A 19,157-nucleotide genomic window follows, 5' to 3' on the forward strand; every position below is an offset into this window, starting at 1 on the left:
CAAAAACATCAAAACAAATTAGTGAAACGAAAGACAAATCACAAATAAAGTCTAAATTTTGAAATGCACATTTGAGCATTGTGACATGGCAGTGATTTGAAAAGTTAAGCCTGTAAGAGTATTTAAATCCAGCCAATGCGTCAAAATACAGTTGTGTTTTGGCGGGCAGGTCTAATCAAAAGTTGGATGAAAGGCCTTCCAGTGTGTGATGCACACCACCTCATGAACATATGTCCTGATGTCAAGATAAACTCATCTCCTCTGCCTGCATATGATCCATATTCCCTGCATTGGCAAGCTCCCATCTTAAATGTCTTTTAAATGTCACTATCTTATCTGTCTCAATACCGTTCCCTCCCTATGCATTCCATACAACCTCTGAATAAAAGACTTGCCCCACACATGTCCTTTAAAGTTTTCCCAATCACCTTCAAGGTATGCCCTCTGGCTTTTGACATTTCCACTCTGGGCAAAAAAAAAAAGATTCTGACTGTCCACTCTATCTGTGCCTCTCATAACTGTATATACTCCCATTTGGCCTTTGCCTTTAACGTTCCGAAGAAAACAGTCCTGACCAACCTCCCAAATCCTCTCCAATTGTGTATAAGATTATTAAGGGGTTGGACACGTTAGAGGCAGGAAACATGTCCCCAATGTTGGGGGAGTCCAGAACAAGGGGCCACAGTTTAAGAATAAGGGGTAGGCCATTTAGAACGGAGATGAGGAAAAGCTTTTTCAGTCAGAGAGTTGTGAATCTGTGGAATTCTCTGCCTCAGAAGGCAGTGGAGGCCAATTCTCTGAATGCATTCAAGAGAGAGCTGGATAGAGCTCTTAAGGTTAGCGGAGTCAGAGGGTATGGGGAGAAGGCAGGAACAGGGTACTGATTGAGATTGATCAGCCATGATCACATTGAATGGCGGTGCTGGCTCGAAGGGCCGAATGGCCTCCTCCTGCAGCTATTGTCTACTGTCTATTGTCTATTGACTAGAAGGTCTGAGCGAAAGGGAGAGGTTGAGTAGGCTGGGACTCTTCATCAGTTGGAGTATTGAGTATAGAAGTTGGGAGATCATGTAGCAGTTAAAAAATACATTGGTGAGGCCGCATTTAGAGTATTGTGTTCAATTCTGGGCAGCATGTTATAGGAAAAATGGAAAGGGTGCGGAGAGGATTTATTGGGATGTTGCCAGGAGTAGGCTGGGACTCTATTCCTTGGAGCGCAGGAGGATGAGGGGTGATCTTATAGAGGTGTATAAAATCATGAGAGGAATAGATCGGGTACACGCTCAGAATCTCTTGCTCAGAGTAGGGGAATAGAAAACCAAAGTACACAGGTTTAAGGTGAGGGGAGAAAGAATTAGTAGGAACCTGTTGGGTAATTTTTTTCACACGACAGGTGGGGGGTGTGTGGAACGAGCTGGTAGTTGAGGGAGGTACTATTGCAATGTTTAAGAAACATTTAGACAGGTGCATGGATAGGACAGGTCTGGAGGGATATGGGCCAAACGCAGGCAGGTGGGACTAGTGTAGCTGGGGCATGTTGGTTGGCCTGGGCAAGTTAAGCTGTTATGTTGTATCATTCTATGACGCTGCATGAAGAAATGGACCCTCACAAACCTTACCCCCTTACCCCCTCACAAACCTACATCTTACCCCCTCACAAACCTACATCTTCCAGTGCTGGACTGTTCTACCCTGAGATAAAGACTATAACTCATCCATGCTTATCAGTTTTGGTCTCCAAATTTGAGGAAGGATATTCTTGCTATTGAGGGCGTGCAGCGTAGGTTCACTAGGTTAATTTCCGGAATGGCGGGGACTGTCATATGTTGAAAGACTGGAGTGACTAGGCTTGTATACACTGGAATTTAGAAGGATGAGAGGGGATCTTATCGAAACGTATAAGATTATTAAGGGGTTGGACACGTTAGAGGCAGGAAACATGTTCCCAATGTTGGGGGAGTCCAGAACAAGGGGCCACAGTTTACGAATAAGGGGTAGGCCATTTAGAACTGAGATGAGGAAAAACTTTTTCAGTCTGAGAGTTTTGAATCTGTGGAATTCTCTGCCTCAGAAGGCAGTGGAGGCCAATTCTGTGAATGCATTCAAGAGAGAGCTAGGTAGAGCTCTTAATGAAAGCGGAGTCAGGGGGTATGGGGAGAAGGCAGGAACGGGGTACTGATTGTGAATGATCAGCCATGATCACATTGAATGGCGGTGCTGGCTCGAAGGGCCGAATGGCCTCCTCCTGCACCTATTGTCTATTGTCTATTGGCATAGGTTTAAGTCGACGGAGGAAAGATTTAATTGGAACCTGAGGGGCATCTTGTTTACTCAAAGGGTGGTGGGTATATGGAACAAGATGTCAGAGGAGGTAGTTGAGGCAGGTACTATAAACAACATTTAAAAAACATTTGGGCAGTTACATGGATAGGATAGGTTTCGAAGGATTTGGGCCACTGGCAGGCAGGTAGGACTAGTGAAGATGGAGCATGTTGGGCAAGTTGCGCTGAAGGGCCTGTTTCCTCGCTGTGTAACTCCATGGCTCTTTCTTTCCATCGGTGTCACCCACGCCTGTTGATATGATGTAATGTGATGGCAAAGCTGTGCAAAATGAAAAACGTGGCTCAAATATATCTGCGTGTGGGCCAGTCGTAGAGATTCATTAGCATTGTCTGAATCCTGCTCGAGAAATTGACACTTTATCAAATGATGTCTTCTCCACTCTTTGTCTTCACCTTTCCTTTTGCCAGGGTAGAATTGCCGACAGAGTTGGCTATTTCCCTGCCACCTTTGTTCAGAGAGTCCTGGTGGGCGAGAATGTCTTCAGATGCACAAAACCATTCTCAGGGTCAAAGGAAGAAGGACAGATAAACGTAAAAGAAAACCAGGTAATCGACAATATCTTGTTCATACTTGTTGGAGCTGAACCACCTCATGAAAACAAAATTCAGTGTCTCCAACTTAACACGTGACTCTAACTTAGATTATAGTTCAGTACTAGATCAAGTGGACCCGTTGGGCCCAAACCTCTCCTGCATTGGTGCAGCTCCCTGTCCTACCCCCCTCTCTCCTCAACCCCCCCCCTCCCCTCCCCTCTCCCCCACTCCCCCCTTCCCTCTCCCTCCCTCCTCCCCTCCCCCCTCCCTCCCTCCCTCCCTCCCTCCCTCCTCCCTCCCTCCCTCCCTCCCTCCCTCCCTCCCTCCCTCCCTCCCTCCCTCCCCTGAGGCAGAGAATTCCACAGATTTACAACTCTAATTGAAAAAGTTTTTCCTCATCTCCGTTCTAAATGGCCTACCCCTTATTCTTAAACTGTGGCCCCTTGTTCTGGACTCCCCCAACATTGGGAACATGTTTCCTGCCCCTAATTGAGCCACCAGTACAAAGAAGGCAAGGCGTAGCGGAGCGGCCATTTTGGGAGAGAGGCTGTGTTGAGGGCAAGTGTGAGTCTTTAGCTCGAGTCCTTGGCTCAAGAGTCTTTGGTGAGGAGTCTGAGGCAAGGAGGCTGAGCAGAGGGGGACAGGAGCAACAGGTGTAGCCTGCTCTTGTATGTGACTTGTGATTTCTCTTGATTTTAGTGCAGTGGAGAAGGCAGGTGGAATGGTGGGTGCAAAGTTCCTGCTGCAGGAATGTGGGATGTCAGGGGAGCTGCTGGTGTCCCTGATCACTACCCCTGGGGGGTACTGCTCCTGACAGGGCCTATTAGGGAACTGGAGCTGCATCTCAGGATTATCTGGGAAAATGAGAGCTTCTTCGATAAGTCTTATGGCGGCACGGTGGCGCAGCGGTAGAGTTGCCGCCTTACAGCGAATGCAGCGCCGGAGACTCAGGTTCGATCCTGACTACGGGCGCCGTCTGTACGGAGTTTGTACATTCTCCCCGTGACCTGCGTGGGTTTTATCCGAGATAGACAATAAACAATAGGTGCAGGAGGAGGCCATTCGGCCCTTCGAGCCAGCACCGCCATTCAATGTGATCATGGCTGATCATTCTCAATCAGTACTCCGTTCCTGCTTTCTCCCCATACCCCCTGACTCCGCTATCCTTAAGAGCTCTATCTAGCTCTCTCTTGAATGTATTCAGAGAATTGGCCTCCACTGCCTTCTGAGGCAGAGAATTCCACAGATTCACAACTCTCTGACTAAAAAAGTTTTTCCTCATCTCTGTTCTAAATGGCCTACCCCTTATTCTTAAACTGTGGTCCCTGGTTCTGGACTCCCCCAACATTGGGAACATGTTTCCTGCCTCTAACATGTCCAACCCCTTAATAATCTTATACGTTTCGATAAGATCCCCTCTCATCCTTCTAAATTCCAGTGTATACAAGCCTAGTCGCTCCAGTCTTTCAACATATGGCAGTTCCGCCATTCCGGGAATTAACCTAGTAAACCTACGCTGCACGCCCTCAATAGCAAGAATATCCTTCCTCAAATTTGGAGACCAAAACTGCACACAGTACTCCAGGTGCGGTCTCACTAGGGCCCTGTACAACTGCAGAAGGACCTCTTTGCTCCTATAATCAACTCCTCTTGTTATGAAGGCCAACATTCCATTGGGTTTCCTCCCACACTCCAAAGACATACAGGTATGTAGGTTAATTGATTTGGTAAATGTTTAATTTTTTTTAATCCCTAGTGGGTGTAGGATAGTGTTAATGTGCGGGGATCGCTGGGCGGCGCGGACCCGGTGGGCCGAAGGGCCTGTTTCTCTAAATCTAGCTGTATCTCTAAATCTAAATAGCGAGGTGGTCATCACTAAGGTTGAGCAAGAGACTAGGTGGGTGACCACTATGAAGGGGGAGTGGTAGTGAGGAGTGCAGGTGAGAGTACTCAGAGAGAAGTGGGGGCCTGGAAAGTATTGCCAGGGGTGTTGAGGGAGGGAGATATGTTGGTGGCATTTAAGAGCCTTTGAGATAGGCAGATAGAGGGATATATGCAGGGAATAGAGGGCGGCACGGTAGCGCAGCGGTAGAGTTGCTGCTTTACAGCGAATGCAGCGCCGGAGACTCAGGTTCGATCCTGACCACGGGCGCTGCACTGTAAGGAGTTTGTACGTTCTCCCCGTGACCTGCGTGGGTTTTCTCCGAGATCTTCGGTTTCCTCCCACACTCCAAAGACGTACAGGTATGTAGGTTAATTGGCTGGGTAAATGTAAAATGTAAAAACTGTCCCTAGTGGGTGTAGGATAGTGTTAATGTGCGGGGATCGCTGGGCGGCACGGACTTGGAGGGCCGAAAAGGCCTGTTTCCGGCTGTATATATATGATATGATATGATATGGATCACGTGCAGGCAGATGAGATCAGTTCAGCACGGCATCATGTTCAGCACAAATATTGTGGGCAGAAGGGCCCGTTCCTGCGCTGTGATGTTCTGTCTAGGGTACAAAATTACACCAGGAGATAGAAAAGGCACGAAGTTACAGTGGTCTCGGGAGTTTTCAATGTGCAGGTAGACTGGGAAGAACACCGAAGTTATCTCTTGCAGACAAGAGCTTCTTGAAACGTTAAATGTTAAACGTTAAACGAAGGTGCGCCGGTAGAGCTGCTGCCTTGCAGCGCCAGGTACCCGGGTTCGATCCTGACGACGGGTGCTGTCTGCACGGAGTCTGTACGTTCTCCCTCAGAGTGCGTGGGTGCTCCGGTTTCCTCCCGCACCCCAAAGACACACAGGTTTGTCGGTCAATTGGCTATGGTAAAATTGTAAATGGTCCGTGGTGTGTCGGACAGTGTTGGTGTATGGGGTGTGCCCAGCACGCACTCGGTGGGCCGAAGGGCCTGTTTCCGCGCTGTATCGCTAAAGCCTAAAACAATGGAAGAATTGTAACTATCCTCGAGAATGCCACGCTCACACACGCACGTTGGAGATTCCTGAGTTCCTTGGGTTCATTGCAACAATTCCATCAAGATCTCTGCCTCAGAAGGCAGTGGAGGCCAGTTCTCTGAATGCATTCAAGAGAGAGCTAGATAGAGCTCTTAAGGATAGCGGAGTCAGGGGGTATGGGGAGAAGGCAGGAACGGGGTATGGATTGAGAATGATCAGCCATGATCACATTGAATGGCGGTGCTGGCTCGAAGGGCCGAATGGCCTCCTCCTGCACCTATTGTCTATTGACTATTGTCTATTGTCTATTGTCCTTTCAAATCCCATCGTTTGAACCAAAGAATGCTTTTAAAAACGTGGTGACTAGAGTTCAGGGCTGGCGTGCTCCTGTTAGTGTGAAGGGAATGTCAGGTGGGCATAAGGAAGATTGAATTTTAACGCCATGAAAATTAATATTATAATGAATCTTTCAACTTTTAATTTTGTATTCACAGATCTGTGTGGACAAAGGTGAAGAGTATAATGGATTCATTAAAGTGCACAGTGGGAAGAAGTTGGGTTTCGTGCCACTAGATGTTCTGCTCAAAATCTGACACTACGCTATGTCAAAGCAATGAAGGTAATGTAACTTCAAGGGCTATTGGCTGTCTTGCCTCACGTTATTAACTAAAAAGAGTCAGACTGTCGGATCAATGCTTTGAAAAACAAGAGAGGCGGCAATGGTGGCGCAGCGGTAGAGTTGCTACCTCACAGCGCCAGAGACCCGGGTTCGATCCTGCCTACGGGTGTTTGTCTGTACGGAGTTTGTACGTTCTCCCCGTGACCTGCGTGGGTTTTCTCCGGGATCTTCGGTTTCCTCCCACGCTCCAAAGACGTACAGGTTAGTTGGCTTGGTATAAATGGGATGGTATTAATGTGTGGGGACCACTGATCGGTATAGACTCGGTGGGCCGAAGGGCCTGTTTCTGCGCTGTATCTCTGAACTAAACGTAAGCTAAATTGATGCTTGTTAGAGCTGATAATCTGAGGATTATTTTTCTTGACTGAGGGACATTTGCATTTTATTGCAGTTATGTGCATGGGGATTGATCGTATCGTATCCACACGTACTCTAACAATGACAACGGCAATCTAAGTGTCTACACGTTATTAGGCATTCAAATAGAGCATAGTCAACCCAGTATAGAGATGGATTCATTAAACTTACCTCTGTTCCAATACATGATGTGCAGCAACTCAGCAGGTCAGGCAGCATCTCGGGAGAGAAGGAATGGGTGACGTTTCGGGTCGAGACCCTTCTTCAGTCTGAAGAAGGGTCTCGACCCGAAACGTCACCCATTCCTTCTCTCCCGAGATGCTGCCTGACCTGCTGAGTTACTCCAGCATTTTGTGAATAAAAACCTTCGATTTGTACCAGCATCTGCAGTTATCTTCTTATACATGATGTGCAGCGCTACTTTCAAATGATTCCTGTTCCTGCATCACAGTTGTGGATCGGATCTCCATAGATCAATCATACCGTTTCTCAGCTAGATGACGTTGTTAAGTGGACCAGCAACCACTGTTCCCTTAGCAAAACTGCAACTGCTGATCTATTAGCTTCAACGTAGTTATGAATAAAGACAGCACAGACTGACGTGTTAAAATCATGAATTGGGGCAAAGCCATCTTTGATAGTATTAGACTGGAACGTGCTAAAGTTGATTGGGGTATGTTGTTTGTGGGTAACTCGCTGGAATTTAGAAGATTGAGGGGGTTGGACAGGCTAGATGCAGGAAGATTGTTCCCGATGTTGGGGAAGTCCAGAACAAGGGGTCACAGTTTAAGGATAAGGGGGGAGTCTTTTAGGACCGAGATGAGAAAGTTTTTTTTCACACAGAGAGTGGTGAATCTGTGGAATTCTCTGCCACAGAAGGTAGTTGAGGCCAGTTCATTGGCTATATTTAAGAGGGAGTTAGATGTGGCCCTTGTGGCTAAAGGGATCAGGGGGGTATGGAGAGAAGGCAGGTACGGGATACTGAGTTGGATGATCAGCCTTGATCATATTGAATGGCGGTGCAGGCTCGAATGGCCGAATGGCCTACTCCTGCACCTATTTTCTATGTTTCTATGTTTCTATGTTCCTGTGTGGCGTTGTAAGTTCTAGGTGCAACAGAGACTGGAGCAGACCAAGAAGGCACCTAGAACTGAAATGAAGTAATACTACCAAGAGGTGAATAGACCATAGACAATAGACAATAGACAATAGGTGCAGGAGTAGAATGTGCAGAAACTCCGATACTTTTAAACGTGAGTTCAAGGGCACTCGTTCCTCTGACAATGAAGGGCAAGGCAGGTGGGTGAAAGGAAGCTTGGATGACAACAAAAAAACCGAGGCTCTGGTACAGGTTTATGCAGCTGGGATCGTCACTGTGAGAGTTTTGGGAACGGAGAAACATACTTAAGAAGGAAATCAGGGGGGCACAAAGGAGGCAGGAGATGGCTCTGGCAGATAAATATTATGAATAATCCAGAGATTTTATGTACATTGAGGGAAAGAGGGTAACTAGAGAGAGAATAGGGGCCCCTCAGAAATCAAATGGATGTGGAAAGGATGTTTCCACTGGTGGAAGAGTCTAGGACTAGAGGTCACAGCCTCAGAATTAAAGGGCGCTCTTTTGGAGAGGAGGTGAGGAGGAGGAACTTCTTTAGTCAGAGGGTAATTAATCTGTAGAACTCATTGCCACAAAGGGCTGTGGAGGCCAAGTCAGTGGATATTTTTACGGCACAGATAGACAAATTCTTGATTAAAACGGGTGTCAAGGGTTAGACAATAGACAATAGGTGCAGGAGGAGGCCATTCGGCTCTTCGAGCCAGCACCGCCATTCAATGTGATCATGGCTGATCATTCTCAATCAATACCCCGTTCCTGCCCTCTCCCCATACTCCCCTGACTCCGCTATCCTTAAGAGCTCTATGGGAAGAAGGCAGGAAAATGGGATTAGGGGGCAGAGATCAGCCACGGTTGAATGGCGGAGTGGACTCGATGGGCCGAATGGCCTAATTCTACTCCTATAACTTGTGAACTTGATAAAGGGTGGCTACTGTTGTGTCTCAATTTAATAAGGGCTACAATGAAAAGGCTGGGAACTATAGACCAGTGAGCCTAACATCTGTGGTGGAAATGTTACTGGAGAGGATATGTACGCATGTGGATAGACAGGGGCTAAGAAGAGATAGTCAGTTTGTTTTGTACATGGGAGATCATGTTTTTCGAATCTGATTGAATTTTTTTTCCGAGAAGTTACCAAAAGGATTGATAAGGGCAAAGCTATAAACACTGTCTACAGTATGTGACCTTCAGCAAGGTGATAAGGTTCTGCATAAGGCTGCTCTGGAAGGTTAGATTGCATGGGATCCAGGGGGAGCTGACCAACTGGATAGAGATGTAGGAAAATAAGTGCAGATGCTGGTACAAATCGAAGGTATCACAAAATGCTGGAGTAACTCAGCGGGTCAGGCAGCATCTCAGGAGAGAAGGAATGGGCTACGTTTCAGGTCGAGACCTTTCTTCAGACTGATCTGTAGGAAAATAACTGCAGATGCTGGTACAAATCGAAGGCATTTATTTCACAAAATGCTGGAGTAACTCAGCAGGTCAGGCAGCATCTCAGGAGAGAAAGATGAGGCAGTTTGATCCTGACTACGGGTGCTGTCTGTACAGAATTGTACGTTAACCCCGTGACCTGCGTGGGTTTTCTCCAAGATATTCGGTTTCCTCCCACACTCCACAGACGTACATGTTTGTAGGTTAATTATTGGGCTTAGTACAAATGTATAAAAATGTAAAATTGTCCCTGGTGTGTGTAGGATAGTGTTAATGTGCGGGGATCGCCGGTCGGTGCGGACTCGGTGGGTCAATGGGCCTGTTTCCTATGCTGTATCTCTAAACTAAACTAAGGTCTACTAAACTAAAGGTAGAGTAAACGGTCTTGAATGAGAGCACAGAAAAGAAGAAAATGGGGATATGGGAAATCTGGAAAATAAGGTGAACAGTTGGCACCTTATCAGAAGAAACACATTCAAGATCAAGGATGATTGAGCTGTCTGTCATATAAGGAAATTATGTTTGCACCATCAGTCATTATCAAGACTACTCTGCCTTGAAAGAGAAATCGGATAAATTTACAGGGCTATCATGGCCTTCATAACGAGAGGATTTGTGTATAAGAGTAAAGAGGTTCTTCTGCAGTTGTATAGGGCCCTGGTGAAAACCACATCTGGAGTATTGTGTACAGTTTTGGTCTCCTAATTTGAGGAAGGACATCCTTGTAATTGAGGCAGTGCAGCGCAGGTTCACGAGATTGATCCCTGGGATGGCAGGACTGTCACATGAGGAAAGATTGAAAAGACTAGGCTTGTATTCACTGGAGTTTAGAAGGATGAGAGGGGATCTTATAGAGACATATAAAATTATAATAAGACTGGACAAGCTAGATGCAGGAATTTTTTTTCCCAATGTTGGGGGAGTCCAGAACCAGGGGGCCACAGTCTTAGAATAAAGGGGAGGCCATTCTGGATGGATTTAAGAGAGAGTTAGATAGAGCTCTGGGGCCTAGTGGAATCAAGGGATATGGGGAGAAGTTGGGCACCGGTTACTGATTATCATCATATCATATCATATATATACAGCCGGAAACAGGCCTTTTCGGCCCTCCAAGTCCGTGCCGCCCAACGATCCCCGTACATTAACACTATCCTACACCCACTAGGGACAATTTTTACATTTTACCCAGCCAATTAACCTACATACCTGTACGTCTTTGGAGTGTGGGAGGAAACCAAAGATCTCGGAGAAAACCCACGCAGGTCACGGGGAGAACGTACAAACTCCTTACAGTGCAGCACCCGTAGTCAGGATCGAACCTGAGTCTCCGGCGCTGCATTCGCTGTAAAGCAGCAACTCTACCGCTGCGCTACCGTGCCGCATTGTGGATGATCAGCCATGATCACAATGAATGGCGGTGCTGGCTCGAAAGGCCGAATGGCCTCCTCCTGCACCTAGTTTCTATGTTTCTATGGAAAAAGCTGAGGCAAATCGGTTAGTTCTTTCAAAGTGCTGAGACGAGATGCTTTTGGGTGCATTATACTGTGAGATTTCCACTTGGGTAAGAGTGTACCTACCTTTTCGTTATCAGGTAGATTTGCTTGAATGAATTCTGTGCATTCATTAGTTATTGTTAGGTCTTGAATGACTGCAATCATTATGGAATAAGAGATGAAGTAGAAAGCGCAGAAAATCAAATTTATTGTTCAATGATGGAGTCAGAGAAAGCTTTAAAAAGTTAAGTATTTACACAACACTTTATTGACGCTGTACAAATACTCTGTATGATCTTCTCATACAGTTTTCCTTTTTTTTCTATTGTTGTTCAAATAAAAAGAGATTATACAAACAAAAATTAGAATTGCATTCAACTATCCATCGAAAAATACACTGGATTGGTGTCAGTTATTTAAAGTTTGGTTGCCAGATAAGTTTACAGATACAGTCAATCTTATTCATGACAATTTAATCTTATTTTAGGACAAATATATAGAAAGACATGGTTACAGTTAAAACTGCGCTCGACATCCAAGGGAACATTCTGAGTTGGAAGAAAATGAACTGCAGCACCATACATGGGAATGGGCCATCCCCACTTTAGACAGATATCGCAGGTGACCTACATGTGGCCGACAGTGCGACTTTAACCATTTGAACCCCAACGATTCAAAGCGTTTCAGCCAAGGCAGGAATGTGACACAATAAGTATTTCAACCCCATACGTAGGATGTACGCGAGGGGGTTGAAAGGCCGACCGATGGTTCAGTTTAGTTTAGAGGTACAGCGCGGAAACAGGCCCTTCGGCCCACCGAGTCCGCGCCGACCCAGCGATCCCCGCACATTAACGCTACCCTACGCGCACGAGGGGACGATTTCTACATTGACACCAAGCCAATTAACCTTCAGAACTCGACGTCTTTGGAGTGTGGGAGGAAACCGAAGATCTCGGAGAAAACCCACGGGGAGAACGTACAGACAAGCACCTGTAGTCAGGATCGAACCCGAGTCCGTGGCGCTGTAAGGCAGCAACTCTACCACTGCGCCAACCCTTGTTTTATAGATTCCTTTCATGAATATGGTACAGAACAGCACAGGAACGGGCCCTTTGGCCCGCAATGTCCACGACTAAGATGCTAATTTGAATTAATGTCATCTGCCTGCAGATGGTCAATGTCCTTGCATTCCCTGTGTTCACCTGTCTGTCTAAGTGACAATAGACAACAGGTGCAGGAGGAGGCCATTCGGCCCTTCGAGCCAGCACCGCCATTCAATGTGATCATGGCTGATCATTCTCAATCAGTACCCCGTTCCTGCCTTCTCCCCATACCCCCTGACTCCGCTATCCTTAAGAGCTCTATCCAGCTCTCTCTTGAATGCATTCAGAGAATTGTCCTCCACTGCCTTCTGAGGCAGAGAATTCCACAGATTCACAACTCTCTGACTGAAAACGTTTTTCCTCATCTCAGTTCTAAATGGCCTACCCCTTATTCTTAAACTGTGGCCCCTTGTTCTGGACTCCCCCAACATTGGGGACATGTTTCCTGCCTCTAACGTGTCCAACCCCTTAATAATCTTATACGTTTCGATAAGATCTCCTCTCATCCATCTAAATTCCAGTGTTCACAAGCCTAGTCGCTCCAGTCTTTCAACATAGGCTCTTGGCGTGTTGGCCTTCAGCCGTCTGGGAGATTAGTAGAGAAGTTGGAACATTCGGTGCTGTATGACTCGATGATTCCGTGACTCTGTGTATACCTCACAGTCATCGAAACATTCAGCAAGGAAACAGTCTCTTCAGCCCAACTCAGCCATTCAGACCAAGATATCCCATGTACACCAGGGCCATTTTCCCATGTTTGGTCCAGATTGTTCTGAACCTTTCCTAGCAATGTACTAGGTCTTTAAAAGTGTCTTTTAAATGCTACTGGACCAAGTCGACCTGTTGGGCCCAAACTTCTCCTGCATTGGTGCAGCACCCTCTCCTTCCCCCTCCCACTCACCCCCCTGCCCCTCCCCTCTCCCTCTCCCCCTCCCCCTCACCCCCCTGCCCCTCCCCCTCCCCTCTCCCCCTCCCCCTCCCCCTCATCCCCCTGCCCCTCCCTCTCCCCCTCACCCTCACCCCCCTGCCCCTCCCTTCTCCATTCTCCCCCTCATCCCCTGCCTCTCCCCTCCACTCACCCCCTCCCCTCTCCCCCTCCCCCTCATCCCCCTGCCCCTCTCCCCCTCCCCCTCATCCCCCTGCCCCTCCCTCTCCCCTCTCCCCCTCCCCCTCCCTCCAACCCCTCTCCCTCCCCTCCCCCTCCCCTCCCACTCCATCCCCTCAACCCCCCTTATCCTCCCCCTCCCCCTCCCTCCAACCCCTCTCTCTCCCCTCACCCCCCCTGCCCCTCTTCCCCTCCCCTCTTCCCCTCTTCCCCTCCCCCTCCCCCTCCCCATCCCCTCCCCCTCCCCCTCCCCCTCCCCTCCCCCTCCCCCTCCCCTCCCCCTCCCCCTCCCCTCCCCCTCCCCCTCCCCCTCCCCCTCCCCCTCCCCCCTCCACTCTGCCCCTCCCCCCTCCCCTCTGCCCCTCCCCCCCTCCCCCTCCCCCTCCCTCCAACCTCTCTCCCCTCCCCCTCCTCTCCCCCTCCTCCCCTCCCCCTCCCCCCCACTCCATCCCCTCAACCCCCTTATCCTCCCCCCTCCTTTCTCCCTCCCTCGGAGATATATTTAAACTTTAAAATGTGAATAACTTCAATGAAACTTCTTCCATTAGCACCAAAGGGACGACGGTGAGTAAGGTGGGCCTAATATTGTCGCGCTATCGTGTACCGTTTTGGCTGTAGTTCAGGAACAAACAAACAAACAAACGAGAGTTTTAGTATATAGATTAATGTACCTGCCTCGACTACTTCCTCTGACAGCTCAGTCCATATACCCACCACCTTCTGTGTGATAAAGTTGCCCCTCAGGTTCCTATTAAATCCTTTCCCGCTCACTTTAAATACGGCCTCTAGTGCTTGATCTCCCCCATGCGGGAAAAAAGGCTGTGCATTCCCCCTATCCGAAGCGGGCCTGAAGAAGGGTCTCGACCCGAAACGTCACCCATTCCTTCCCTCCAGAGATGCTGCCTGTCCCGCTGAGTTACGCCAGCATTTTGCGTCAATCTTCGTTATAAACCCGCATTTGCAGTTCCTTCCGACAATACTCTAAAGTGCAGGCTGAGCAAGGTCTCAGGTAACTGTAACTCCAACGTCTGCAGTCACTATCCTGACTAATGAAGGCCAATGTGCCAAAAGCCTTCATCATTGGCCTTAAGGGCGGCGCGGTGGCGCAGCGGTAGAGCTACTGCCTTACAGTGCAAGAATCCCGGGTTCGATCCTGACTCCGGGTGATTGCCTGTACGTTCTCCCTGTGACCTGTGTGGGTTTCCACCAAGATCTTCGGTTTCCTTCCACACTCCAAAGGTTTGTAGGTTAAATGGCTTGGTTTAAATGTAAAATTGTCCCTAGTGTGTGTGTGTTGGGTTCCTTCTGCTTCCCCCTCTTTCCCCCCCTCTACCACCTTAGTCATCCTACTAGTTCCACTGTGCGCATTCTTGTATCTCTGTCGTTAGCATCCTCCCCAGCCAACAATGGGCCATCATGGACTCCACCCTTCCTGAGGTCATCTATTGCTGGCCTGTTTTGTGTTGGCTTTTTCTCGCCTCCGGTTCCCCCCACCCACACCTCTATCTTTCAGTCTAAAGAAGGGGTCCGACCCGAAACGTCACCTATTCCTTTTCTCCAGAGATGCTGTCTGACCGGCTGGGTTACCCCAGCTTTTTGAGTCCATCTTTGGTATAAACCAGCATCTGCATTTCCTTCCTACACAAAAGGTTTAGGTTTCCAGGAAGGGAACATTTTGTTAGAAATGCTGTTCCTGTGTCAGTGATCGCTGCTGGATAATTGTGACACATTGAGCATGATTTCCTCCTTCTCCAACAGACAATAGACAATAGGTGCAGGAGTAGGCCATTCGGCCCTTCGAGCCAGCACCACCATTCAATGTGATCATGGCTGATCATTCTCAATCAGTACCCCGTTCCTGCCTTCTCCCCATACCCCCTGACTCCGCTATCCTTAAGAGCTCTATCTAGCTCTCTCTTGAATGTATTCAGAGAACTGGGCTCCACTGCCTTCTGAGGCAGAGAATTCCACAGATTTACAACTCTCTGACTGAAAAAGTTTTTCCTCGTCTCCGTTCTAAATGGCCTACCCCTTATTCTTAAACTGTGTCCCCTGGTTCTGGACTCCCCCAACATTGGGAACATGTTTCCTGCCTCTAACGTGTCCAACCCCTTAATAATCTTATATGTTTCGATAAGATCCCCTCTCATCCTTCTAAATTCCAGTGTTTACAAGCCTAGTCGCGCCAATCTTTCAACATACGACAGTCCCGACATTCCGGGAATTAACCTAGTAAACCTACGCTGCACGCCCTCAATAGCAAGAATATCCTTCCTCAAATTTGGAGACCAAAAGTGGACACAGTACTCCAGGTGCGGTCTCACTAGGGCTCCGTTTAGTTTAGAGATACTGCGTGAAACATGCCCTTCGGCCCATAGAGGCCCCACCATCCAGCGATCCCTGCAAATTATCACTACCCTAAACACACTAGGGACAATTTTACATTTCTACTTTTAAATCCAAGCCAATTAACCTACAAACCTGTAGTGTGAGTCATTGGAGTGTGGGAGGAAACCGAAGATCACGGAGAAAACCCAGGCAGGTCATGGGGAGAACGTACAAACTCCGTACAGACATGTGAATAAAATGGAATAGCTTCTTGAGTTTAGTTTGCCCTAGGGTCTCTCTTTCTGGAGACCAGATGCCCAGAGATTTCTATAGAAACGTAATTCAACATTCAAATCTCACCAACTCTTCAGATCCATGCAAAATTCTACAGATGGTAGAAATCCAAAGAGCTCATGGTGACCTGATTCAAATTTATAGTGGGTAATTCAGTTGGGTAATCTAGAAGTATCACCCACTAAAGCATAGGAGTTTTCGCATTAGCAGATATTACCTTGGATGGATCACAACAATATATATTTTTCTGATAGAGCAGGAAGCTTCTAACACAAAAGTCACTACCCTGAGTGAAAATAAAACGACTTCACATCACACAAATAGCATTAACGTCATGAAGATTAATATAACAGTTTCAAAATATGAACCAGTTTATAAAAATACTTATCTACTTAATAAGATCCTTATTAATAGCATTCATATTTAGATAGTGCGGTGATCAATAAATGTCGATGGATCTGCTGACATGTGCCAAAGTTGGACAAAATCGGGCTATTTGCTCAAACTTGCAAATAACTTTCTTTTAGGTTCCTTTAAAATTGGGAAATGTGTTTTGATGTATATTAATAGATATACAAAAAAAAATTACAGTCTTACTTCAGTAATAGCTGCAATCTCAGTGCAAAAAAAAAAAGAATTAGCAGCTGTTTCTGCACAAAATCTAAGCTCCCGTCAAAAAGACTAAAACTGGCACTCAACGAATTGGACTTTCAGGAGAGCAGACAAATCACGTGGTAGAAATGTGACCTTTACCCATGAGGTCAATAGTTTTATTGTGATTAAACACTACGATGTATATCCATTAAATTTAAAAAAAAGCTATAGTATTTATAAATTACAATTTCCACACAGCAATCCCTTCCGTTTCAGCTTTGGTACAACGTATATTTTGTTATAATAATTTTAATACTCTTCAGCTTCACAAACTCAACACAAAGTACAAAACTAATCAGTGTGGGGAATATTACAATCTACACAGTGGCGGGCACCGGTAGGAAAAGTCTTACCCCAGAGTTTCCATTTCTCTTGGCTACGCTATAACAGCAGGGACATGACTAAAATGCACCAGTAACCAACATTTGTGAATATATTTTTACTTTTCTAAACAGTATCAGCAGTGATTAACTGAGGATTTCAACAGGAGTTCTCCGACTGACGTTTCAAATTTTTTTTGTTGTCAAGTTACTGTGTCCGAAATACATTTTTGATATCTTAAGCACACAATGCCACCATTTCAGTATTTAACCTGCCACCCAGTGTTGCTCATGCTTGTACAGTTTGTTCTGCAATTGCCAGGCAGCACTGGCACGTTATTGGCAGTACAATGGGGTGCTACCAACCTTACATTGGTCTGAGGAGGAGGGGGTATTACATTACAGTAGACAGACATTCCAGCGGCTGGAATGGTCCCTTGACCCGACTGATCGGACAGTACGAGAGCCTGAGGGTATGATTGTTGGGACATCCCTTGAGAACTCTGAGTCATTGGCACCTGAGAGGGAAAAACAAAAATTTTAAACATCAAAACAGGTTAATGGGCAATCCATTTATGCGAGGATGCGATAATAATATTTTGGATTTTCAACTACAACAACAAATTAATCCTTTCATCTCACCTTTTCTAAAGACAAAAGACAATAGACAATAGACAATAGGTGCAGGAGGAGGCCATTTGGCCCTTCGAGCCAGCACCGCCATTCTATGTGATCATGGCTGATCATTCACAATCAGTACCCCGTTCCTGCCTTGTCCCCATACCCCCTGACTCCGCTATCCTTAAGACCTCCTTTAATGGCACCGTAACTTGCCTGTCTAACATGACAATATTAGCTTATGATACTCATGAATAAAATATGATTTGAACTATTGACACTATTCGTTTAATTTAGTTTAGTTTAGAGATACAGCACAGATATAGGCCCTTCGACCCACCGAGTCTGCACCGATCCCCAGACATTGACGCTACCCTACACACACCAGGGACAATTTACGACACAAAATGCTGGAGTAACTCAGCGGGACAGGCAGCATCTCTGGATAGAAGGAATGGGTGACGTTTCGGGTCGAGACCCTTCTTCAGACTGAGTCAGGGGAGAGGGAGATGTAGACATAAGGAAGTGTAAAGTGTGAAAATGAGACAAAGGGGATTGTTCTCCAGGACTTGTTCTCCAGGAGTCCATGGGGACCCATTCAGACCCAACATCTGACCCAGATAAAGATGCAAATCTTGGGTACTTGGGTTTCACGTATCAAGCAAGTAGCCAATTTCTCTTTTGCTTGCCTCCTCTCCACATTAAACTACAGGTATTGTCTTACACTTATCCGCAAAGTGCACCACTTACCAATACCCTTCCCTTATGATTGCCACGTTGTTTCATCAACAGGCATAAGTAATTCCAACTCTTAGTGCTGCTACTTGAGAAGGGCGGTTCTAATTAGGAATAATGGGTGGGTAGTGTCAATGCCCTCGATAGTGTGCGCAAGGTGGCACAACGGTAGAGTTGCTGCTTTACAGCACAAGAGACCCAGGTTCGATCCTGACTACGGGTGCTGTCTGTATGGAGTTTGCATGTTCTCCCTGCGACTTGTGTGGGTTTTCTCTGAGATCTGATTTTTATCAAAATTCGGGTATTTGTTATTTTCCTTTCTGTTGGAAAATGGAAAAAGCAACTGGTTGATTCTGAACGCAGAACTCTGAACTACAGCCTAGTTAGTCTAAAATTTGTTATAGAGTCATCAATAGACAATAGACAATAGGCAATAGGTGCTGGAGGAGGCCATTCGGCCCTTCGAGCCAACACCACCATTCAATGTGATCATGGCTGATCATTCTCAATCAGTACCCCGTTCCTGCCTTCTCCCCATACCCTCTGACTCCGCTATCCTTAAGAGCTCTATCTAGCTCTCTCTTGAATGCATTCAGAGAATTGGGTCATCGAGTCAGAGAGCATGGAAACAGGCCCTTCGGACCAACTTCCCCCTGCTGACCAAAATGCCTCATCTACACTAGTCCTACCTGTCCGCATTTATCACATGCCTCTAAATGTATCCTATCTACATACCTGTCCAAATGTCTTTTAAATGTTCTTAGAGGACCTGCTTCAACTACTTTCTCTTGTAGCTCGTTCCATTTACCCACCATCCTTTGAGTGAAAAGGTTGCCCATCAGGTTCCTATTAAATCTTTCCCTTCTCACCTTAAACGTATGTCCAAGGGTTCTTGATTGCCCTACTCTTGGTGAAAGGCTGTGCATCCACCCTATCTATTCCCCTCACGATCTTACCCACCTCTAAAGGATCACCTCTCATCCTCCTGCGCTCCAAGGAACAAAGTCTTAGAGTGCCCGACCTCTTTCCCTTCTCACCTCAAACCTATGTCCTCTGGTTCTTGAATTCTCTACCCTGGGCAAAAGATTATGAGCATTTACCC

The 19,157-nt window shown here is 46.8% G+C and overlaps 2 protein-coding genes across 10 annotated transcripts in view; one reads left to right on the top strand and one right to left on the bottom strand.

The window, feature by feature from the left end:
* The window catches only part of stac (SH3 and cysteine rich domain), an 80,667-nt gene extending 74,256 nt beyond the window's left edge, over positions 1-6,411 (top strand). The window contains exons 9-10 of the mRNA XM_078398451.1: positions 2,751-2,888; positions 6,313-6,411. Of these exons, the coding sequence (XP_078254577.1) occupies positions 2,751-2,888; positions 6,313-6,411 (237 nt within the window). The remainder of the gene's footprint in view (positions 1-2,750; positions 2,889-6,312) is intronic.
* Positions 6,412-13,587: 7,176 nt separating this feature from the next.
* Positions 13,588-19,157, bottom strand: part of LOC144592942 (cAMP-regulated phosphoprotein 21-like) — a 164,995-nt gene continuing 159,425 nt past the window's right edge. For all 9 annotated transcript variants that reach the window (XM_078398257.1, XM_078398258.1, XM_078398263.1 and 6 more), the window contains one exon: positions 13,588-17,220. In XM_078398257.1, coding sequence (XP_078254383.1) covers positions 16,963-17,220 — 258 coding nt within the window. In that variant the 3' untranslated portion in view covers positions 13,588-16,962. The remainder of the gene's footprint in view (positions 17,221-19,157) is intronic.

Source organism: Rhinoraja longicauda, chromosome 4, assembly GCF_053455715.1.
Source record: "Rhinoraja longicauda isolate Sanriku21f chromosome 4, sRhiLon1.1, whole genome shotgun sequence".
Classification (NCBI taxonomy): domain Eukaryota; kingdom Metazoa; phylum Chordata; class Chondrichthyes; order Rajiformes; family Arhynchobatidae; genus Rhinoraja; species Rhinoraja longicauda.